This window comes from Callorhinus ursinus, unplaced genomic scaffold (genome assembly GCF_003265705.2).
Source record: "Callorhinus ursinus isolate GAN/ISIS: 27379988/994484 unplaced genomic scaffold, GSC_fseal_2.0 scaffold41, whole genome shotgun sequence".
NCBI classification, from domain to species: Eukaryota; Metazoa; Chordata; class Mammalia; order Carnivora; family Otariidae; genus Callorhinus; species Callorhinus ursinus.
In genome coordinates, this window is record NW_027397103.1 from 1,775,800 (window position 1) to 1,784,968 (window position 9,169).

At 50.4% G+C, this 9,169-nt stretch overlaps 1 protein-coding gene and 1 pseudogene across 1 annotated transcript in view; one reads left to right on the forward strand and one right to left on the reverse strand.

The window, feature by feature from the left end:
- The window catches only part of CUNH12orf43 (chromosome unknown C12orf43 homolog), a 34,042-nt gene extending 32,323 nt beyond the window's left edge, over positions 1 to 1,719 (forward strand). Inside the window, exon 6 of the mRNA XM_073880998.1 lies at positions 1,061 to 1,719. Within this exon, the coding sequence (XP_073737099.1) occupies positions 1,061 to 1,451 (391 nt within the window). The 3' untranslated portion in view covers positions 1,452 to 1,719. The remainder of the gene's footprint in view (positions 1 to 1,060) is intronic.
- A 5,113-nt stretch (positions 1,720 to 6,832) lies between these two features.
- On the reverse strand, positions 6,833 to 7,691 carry LOC112837316 (cell division cycle-associated protein 3-like; annotated as a pseudogene).
- Between the last annotated feature and the right edge of the window lie 1,478 nt (positions 7,692 to 9,169).

Sequence of the window (9,169 nt, forward strand, 5' to 3'; positions counted from 1 at the left end):
AAAATACTACAATTTTATTTATTTTTAAAAGATTTTATTTATTTATTTGACAGAGAGACACAGCAAGAGCAGGAACACAAGCAGGGGGAGTGGGAGAGGGAGAAGCAGGCTTCCCGTGGAGCAGGGAGTCCGATGTGGGGCTCAATCCCAGGACCCTGGGACCATGACCTGAGCCGAAGGCAGACGCTTAACGACTGGGACACCCAGGTGCCCCTATTTTGCAGACGCTAACGACTGAGCCACCCAGGCGCCCCTATTTTTTTTAAGTAAGCTCTACACCTAACATGGGGCTTGAACTCCCAACACCCTGAGATCAAGAGTCCCACGCTCCACCAACTGAGTCAGCCAGGCACCCCTAAAATACCACAATTTTATTTTTTTTAACATAACTTTGGCTTTATTGAGGTATAATTGACAGATAAAATTGTAATATATTTAAAGTGTACAATGTGATAATCTGATATATGTATACAGTCCCAGTAATTTTAGGAGAAATTGACTTTTAATTAACATATAATGTATTATTTGTTTCAGGGGTACAGGTCTGTGATTCATCAGTCTTACACAGTTCACAGCGCTCATCACAACATATATCCTCCCCAATGTCCATCACCCAGCCACCCCATCCCCCACCCCCCTCCCCTCCAGCAACCCTCAGTTTGTTTCCTGAGATTAAGAGTCTCTTATGGTTTGTCTTCCTCTCTGGTTTCGTCTTGTTTCATTTTTTCCTCTCTTCCCCTATGATCCTCTGCCTTTTTTCTCAAATTCCACATATCAGCAAGATCATATGATAATTGTCTTTCTCCGATTGACTTATTTTGCTTAGCATAATACCTTCTAGTTCCATCCACACCATTGCAAATGGCAAGATTTCGTAAAATACCACAATTTTAAATAAAGACAGGCTGCAACCCTCACTCACCTCCCCTCTAATCCCAGCCCTGGGCAAGAACTCCTCCCTCACACCTCCAACCCCCCACAACCCCTCCACGCCTCTTTCCCGGTTCCAGTCAGATCCTTGACAAAATTCCTGAAGTTTGTCCCCTGTGCTGGCCCTCAGCTCCCAGAAGACAGAGTGCTCACCATTTCCTGGAGTGAGCAAGGTGGTGGTGAGGGGCTGCCCCCCAGGGCTGCAGCATTTCCGGGAGGCCTGCATCTCAGGGCTCTGCAGAAGGGTCATGCTTGGCAGCGGAGGAGAGGAAAACATGCCCTTGGCCATAAAACCCTCCCCGAGGAGCCAGGCCAGGCCAGCACAGAGCAAGGAGAACTGCTTAACTGTGGTAACCGGGCTCTGTCAGAGCAAATTCGCTTTCCCTGTCTGTTGTCCACCCCCCTTACCTGAGGCTCCTGTCCCCCTTTCCCTGAATTATGTCTTTATTGTTCCAATCACCTTTCTTTTTTTTAGACTTATTTATTTATTTTGGGGGGTGTGCAGAGGGAAAGAATCTTAAGCGGACTCCCTGCTGAGCGCGGAGCCCTACCCAGGGTTTGATCCCACAACCTGGAGATCATAACCTGAGACAAAACCAAGAGTCGGCAACCGACTGAGCCCCTTCCCTTCACCTTCCAACATGGTCCACAATACGTGGCTACGGAGTACTTGAAATGTGGTGTAATGCCTCCGGGTGAAATGATAATATTTTGGATGTATTGGGAGAGAGTTAACATGTTTTTAGAACACAATTTAAAATTTTCTAAATTAAAAATTAGAAAAATTAATCTCACCTGTTTCTTTTTACTTTTGTAACAGTACGCCTGGAAAATTTTAAGTTACATATGTGGGTCCTTGTCTGTAATTGACTTACCTGTTGTGTTTATTTATGGTCTGTCTCCCTCTGCTACACTGTAAGCCCCCTGCCTCGGCCTTGTTCACTGCTGTATTCCCAGTGGTTAGAATATTGCCTCGTACATACATAGTAGGTGCTCAATAATTATTTGTTGAAAATGAATAGACAGCTAAATTTCACCGCAAACAGACCATGTTATACTTAGCCGTGCTCGAAGTATAAGCTTTAGTAATGTACTAAATTCTCAGAACAACTCCACCTAGCGGGTACTGCGATTCCCATCTGCAGAGGGGGGAAAACAGAGGGGTTAAATGACTGGCTCAGAGTCCCCCAGAGCCAATAGTCGGCCTCTGCAGGATGAAGCTGGCAGTTGCCCCATTGGGAAGGTGGGACCCCACCTCTCCCCCAGTGCTTTTCCTCCAAAGCAAGTTGCCCTGGGGAGCAGGCAGCTCACTGCTGGGGGCAGAATTCTCAAGTCCAAGCTGAAGGACAGGGAAGATGCTGGGGGCTGCCCCTTCCTGGTCTTGTTCTACCTGCTACCCATCCCCTGCAGGAGGCTGCCTGCCGCCTACAACGGTCCCGTGGTGACTTTACAGCTAGAAGAGGGAACCGGAGGGCGGGACAGGGGCGGAGCCTGGATCCTCCCCCCCCCCCCCCCCCGCCCCCGGCGTTTGAATTCTAACTGCGGAGTCCTCCCGCAGCCTGGTGGCTGAGACTGGGACTCCAGACTGAAGGTGGATTTTCCGGGGGGGGGGGGGGGGGGGGGGGGGGGGGCCCGGGGAAGGGGGGTTTTTCCGGGGGGGGGGGGGGGAGGCAGTGGCAGAGCCTCCGGAAAGTTTCTGCTTCCACGCACAGAGGCTGCGGTCCTGGGGCCCCTGAGTAGGGGGCTCCCTGGGATGAATAAGAAGGGACTCGTCAGGAACATGACCCTGTTCCTCCGCAAACCAAAAAGGCTGCCCTTTCCTACAATCAGGAGACAAATCTAAATTGAGAAGCTGTTTGCCTTCCAGAGAATGACACAGACCTAGTTTGAATGTCATTGTCCCCACATACCACCCCCAGCCGCACCCCGGGGCGGGGGGGGCTCAGGCACGTGAGTTAGCCTTTCTTGACTCATCTATAAAACAGAGGTAGGGTGGCTTAAGACAACTTTTTGTAAAAAGCATGATGCAGAGACCCCAGACTTTCTTGGTTCAAGGCACCCAGTGTCTCCGAAATTTTTTCAGGGCACCTTCTACTCCCACCTGCACAACAAACAACATCCCCTCAGTAAAACCTAACAGCTAGTAAGTATTTAGGCCAAAACAACTCTTAAATATTTATGTCCTAACAACTTAGAGGCCACTTGAAAAATACACATAAATTGAAAGAAAAATATTATTTTAGTTCCTTCTTGAATAATCCTAAGTACCTACTAATGGAATGAGAGCTTGTTGGACTCTACACAACTCAACCCTTGAAATTAGACTGGGCATTACCACCCTCATTTCCTGTTCCACAATAATTTTCGTATGATAACTTGCTTTTTATTGGAACTGCCATAAGCCCAGCTTTACCGAGTTATACCACATCCTCTGAAGGAATGAAGCTCCAACATTCAAACTGCAAGCTACCTTGAGCTAGCAGTTTTGCACGGTGTCCGGCAGGTGTCGCTGTGGACCTCTCAAAACTCCTGTAAAATAGTGTGCGGTACCCTGGGGCACCTGCCCACGGTCTGCAAAGACTTGCAAAGGTAGAGCTCAGGTAAGGCATAAGGCTTCCCCCTTGGCCATAGGGGGCAGCACATGAGGGGTGTCCTTTCAGCCAGTCTCAAAGCTCTATTGGAATTCAACTACCACTCCCAATCCCAACTCAGGGCCCACCTGTATTCAAACTCTGATCATTCTTCTTCCCAGCCCCAGTACTCTTCACCCGTATCAAACCGTGGGTAGCATATGCATTGTTCATCTATTTTCTCATTTAACTCAACAGCCCCATGGGGTAGGTACTTTTTTCTTTTTAAGATTTTATTTATTCATTTGAGAGAGAGAGAGCACAGCAGGGGGAGAGGTAGGGAGAGAGGGAGAAGCAGACTCCCCACTGAGCAGAGAGCCCGATGCGGGACTTGGGCTTGATCCCAGGATCCTGGGATCATGACCTGAGCCGAAGGCAGATGCTTAACCAACTGAGCCACCCAGGCGCCCCGAGGTAGGTACTTCTATCCCATTTTACAGCCGAGAAAACTGAGGCTCTAAGAGGACATATAACCTGCCCAGCTGGGGCAGAGCAAAGCTAGGATTTGAACCCAAATCCCTCTGATGGCAGAATCCAAGCCCTGACCACTATTCCATGCTACCTCTTTCTTTGAGGCAGTTTGCTCTCACTAAATACTTGTTATTATTACTGTGGTGGCGGTGGTGGTTCTGGGTAATTCTGCCTATCAGCCTTGTCACTTTCTAGCTGGTTTTGCAGATCAAGAGACTAAGGTGCCAAGGAACAAAAAAACAGGGGTCAAGAGCACAGACTGTGGCCACGACTGCCTGAGTTTGAGCCTGGCTCTGCCCCTTACCAGCTGTGTGACCTTGGGCAACTCGCTTAACACCTCTCTGCCTCAGTTTCCTCTTGGCTGGAATGGGCCTGAAAATACTGTCTGCCCGGTGAGTTGTTAAGGGGATTAATGAGGTAACACACATGAAGCACTGTGCCTGGCATACTGTAAGCACCCCCCAATATTGAATGATTGTCATTACGTGGTTATTAACGTGAGTGCCCCACTCCCCTTGGCCAGGCTGAGTTCTCTTCTTTTTCAAAAGTTCTTCCCAGAAGAGTCCCTGCCACCCACCCCATTTGACTCATAAGCCCTGATTCCGGCATTCCAGGCCATCGATACCTCAAACTCCACCCTCTCTCCAACCCCGCTATCAGCCATCTCCAGAGCACACCTGGAATTCTCTCACATCTATGCTTTGGCACAAGTTCTTTCCTCTACCTGGACACCTCCACCTGTTAAGTTGTCCTGAAGGTCCTCCTGGATCGCCTCCTGACCCATTCTATTGCCAACAACCACAGGAGCCTTCACGAGCTAGCCTTCCCTACCACCCTGGAGCAGGACCAGCAGCATCAGGAAGCCCCAGACTGAGGGTTAGAAATACAGATTTGTGGCTCCACACTCAAAGGGTTTGATTTTGTGGATCCCAAGTGAGGCCCAAATATGCAAGCTCTTTGCATCAAAAGGGCAAAGAATTGAGTATTCTCTGTATACGAAGTGTTTGAGAAAGATGTGGAAGGATGTGCTCTAAGCTGTCAACATCAGTTACCTGGGGTGGGAAGGTATGTACAAACAAAAACAACAGCAGGGTTGGGGAAAGAAAGAAAAGAAACCTCAAAAAGAAAAAAAAAACATTGTAACTATGTGAGGTGATGGATGTTAGCTAAAATTATTGTGGTGATCATTTTGCTGTATATACATATACCAAATCATTATATTGTATGTCTTAAATGAATACAATGTTTAATGTCAATTATAGGTCTACAAAACGGGGTGGGGATTAGATTATAGTGATAGATGCACAGCTTTGTTGCAATATCTTAAAACCATTAAACTGATACTTTAAATGGGTGAGTTATATGGTATATGAAATATATTTCAGTAAAGCTCTTAAGAAAGAAAGAAAAAGAGGGATGCCTGGCTGGCTCAGTTGGTGAAGCATCTGTCTTTGGCTCAGGTCATGATTCCGGGGTGCTGGGATCAAGCACTCATGCTCTCTCTCTCTCAAATAAATAATTTTATTTATTTGAGAGAGAGAGAGAGAGAGAGCCCTGGTGGGGGGGGGAGTCAGAGGGAGAAGCAGACTCCCTGCTGAGCAAGAAGCCCGATGCAGGGCTGGATCCCAGCACCCCGGGATCATGACCTGAGCCAAAGGCAGATGCTTCACCAACTGAGCCACCCAGGCGCCCCAATAAATAAAACCTTTAAAAATTTTTTTAAAAGAAAGAAAAGGAGTCTCTGAAAGACACTGCATGTATAATGATTTGGTGTGTGTAGGTGGGTTAGGATAAACCACAGGTGAGCTGTATGGAAAGATGGTCTCCAAAGATATATAGCAGTTATGTCTAAATAGTGGGATTTCAGGTAATTTTTACTTTTGTACTTATTCTTTTCTATAAGATTTGAATAGTTTAATATGAATACTTAATTTTTATGTCAAAAAACTAATTTTTTAAAAGTAATCTTTACGCCCAACATGGGGCTCGAACTCATGACACCCCAGATCAAGAGCCACATGCTCTACCGACTGAGCCAGCCGGGTGCCCTAAGATAAAGTTATTGTTATTTGAGTGGTGACTCCTCCCTGCCCCCGCCCCCAAGAGCCAGGCTCCCCAGGCTATCCTGGCATCCACAGTTCTGTTTTCCATCTCAGGAGTTCCTCTCTGGACCCCCACCTGGTGGCAAAACCCACGGTATGTCTATTCCTGGGCACACAGAGTTCATAAATGCTGATCCTACACTCTTGGAGTCTATACACACAGCACATGCCCAGGAAATACTTGTGGGATGGAGCCCAATCCACACTTTCTGAACCTGTTACGGTTTTTCTGAAGGTGTCTTGTCAGTGCAATCAGATTGTAAACTCCGCGAGAGCAGGAGAACCCTGCCTTCTTTTTAGTGCCCTTACCCCTGCCCAGTCCTGATATGGGTACCTAGTGACCCTCAAGGGTAGAACAAACACCGGTGGAAGAGAGGGACCTGCACCGGAGTGCCTTCCTCCGCCTTGATGTCATCCTCCTCAAGGACAGCAGAGGGCGCTCTACTTCCACGCTGCAAAAAATTTCCACCTCCGCCGCCTTTTTTTTTTTTAACCACTTTCTTTAATATACAAGAAACACGAGACACAAAGAGAGCCCAAAAAAGCACTCAGTCCCCGAGCTGGGAGTTTGGGGGGGGGGTTGAAGACAACAAGCCTTTCCAGTCTCCCAGGGAAAGATGGGGTTGAGGGGACGCAACATCACTAGCCCCCCCCCCCCCCCCCCCCCTCCGTGAAGCCAGTGCTGGGGCCATAGTCGGCCTAGTTCTCCACCAAGTTTAGAAAGTGCTGATTTTCCTTGCCCTGGTCCTGGCCCTGTTCCCCACTCGGCCTCCAGTTTTCAGAAGTCGTCCAGTTCCCAGAATGGCGCCCCTTCCTTTAGCTCCCTAGCATTGTCACTCAGGGGAGAAGGCCGTTTACCCTGTCGTGGTGTCGGAGTTCCAGGGGAGTTGTCATCCTGTAGGATTGTGAGGGGAGATCTCCCTAGTACCTTGCCATTTGTTTTCCGTCTATTGTGCTTAGAACCTGAAAATCGGGGAGTCTCAGGGTCTCTCAAGGGCTTGTCTCAGCCCTGGCTGGCCATGGGGGTTTCTCAGGGTTGTCTGTTTCCTCCTTGGAGAACACCTGCTTGGAGGGGAGCTCAGTCTGGCTCCAGGGTGGCATCTGGTCCTCAAGGGAAAACTGGGTGCCCAGAGGCAAGTCCAATTCAGAAGATGAAGTTGCCTCTAAGGGCAGAACAGGCTCTGGGTGCAGATTCGATTTGGGGGCTTCGGTCTCAAGTACTTCACTCAGCTGTTTCACCAGTGGGCTTGGGGGTTCTCCGCTGCTGGTCTTCATAGGTGTCTTGGGCCTGATTGGGACCCTGCAGCTGCTCCCCTGCTGATAGGTTTGGCTGTGGAGAGCTCTCCACCCGGGTAGGAGTGCGCAGGATGCCGGCACTAGGTGAACGGAGATCCGCCACTCGGGCCAGAAGCTTGTGCGGCGGAGGCCGCGCCGGAGTGACTGGGGCGCTCTTGGCTGAGCCCATCTCAACCGGGAAGAATAAGGTGGGGCAGGGCCCGGCCCGGGGCGAGGAGGGGACGCCAGGCCCCGATTCGTCTTTTGGGCGCACAGCAGCTCGAGCCTCCCACCTCCGCCGCCTAAGAACTCCCCGGCGCCGGGTAAAAAGCTTTCCGATTCCAAGGCCCCGCCCCCATTGTTCCTGAATCAGACTCTGGCAGACGCGGACGGAGAGCTCCTCTTTGAACAAGACCTTAGGCGATTTTCTCAGGGTCAAGCAAGTTGCAGAAACTCCGCCTCACACAGCTCCTTGCGAGTCTCCGATGTGGCTTCTGCCCTCCGTGTGTTTAGAAGCAAAAGCCAGAGCCCAGGGAGACTTCCTGGAAGACGAGGACCAGGAATCGAAGTGAACAAACAAATGCATTAGCCAGGACTTCCCGCGTCAGCCCCAGAGCTAGGCCGTGCTGCCCACAGACCAGACTTGCCACCTCTGCTGTGTACTAGCTCCGTGACTAAACAAGTCCCAAGAAGCACTTTGCGCCTCAGTTTCCTCATCTGCAAAGCAGGGCTAATGCCGTCCTCACAGGGTGGTTGTGATAATCCAGTGAGGGAAGCCGCGGTTGTGTCTGTATAGCTGTCGCAGGCATTGATGAAATGTTAGTTTTCAGCCTAATAGAATAGCAGATATTTGGAACACATACTATGCGCCCAGCCTCACGTTAAGCGCTTTACTCCATTGGCTCCTTGGACCCTCGCAATAACCCTGTGAGGTAGGTGGTGTTATTCTCCCCATTTCACAGGTGAGGAAACAGGCAAAGAGAGGTGAAGCGCCTCGCCCAAGGTCTCCCAGCGAGGGAGCGGCAGAACTGGAGTTGGAGCCCAAGGAGCCGTCGCGCTGATGGACAAATGTTAATCAGTCAGTCATAGCCTCCATCTAGGACGTCAACCATTCCAGAAAGCCATGGCGTCCGGAGTGCACCCCCCTGCAAACAGGGCCCTTGTGGGGATAGGAAAGGACGAGAGGGAAATCCGGGGGAACCGGGCGGGGGTCCTCGGGACCCAGCATTGGAGTCACGTCCATTCACACGCCTCCGCGGGCCTCGAGATTCGCAGGTAATTGACAATCTAAAACAGATCGACCGGCGAGAACCATGTGATCGTGTTTCTGGATGGACCGATACAAAGGAGCCTGGGAACACGGGTTGTTTCTGGGGGAGGGAAACCCAAAGACGGGGGGACAGAGTGGGATGAGGACTTCTCCTTTGGGCTACTTCCTCCTGGCAGGATACAGCCAGCACTCTCAAATGAGATGATGTGGGCAGGCTTTCCGTGAAGGGGCTCTTTCCCAAAGTGGGAGCAGATGTAGGAAAACCCAAGGGCTGGAGTATGGGGTGGGGGCTGGGGCCCGGACAGGTGAGAGGTGGGAACTAGCCTCCAGTGCTTTGGAAAGGGCTGCCACGAGGGGCCAGAGCTACTGACTCCACGCCAGGAGGCGGGAGGGAGTAAATCCCTCCACCTCCACCCGGCTCCTGACCTGCCCTCCGATCTCCTGCTGGTCTCTCCACTAGCTCAAGGCAACCACCCGAGACAGAGAGACTC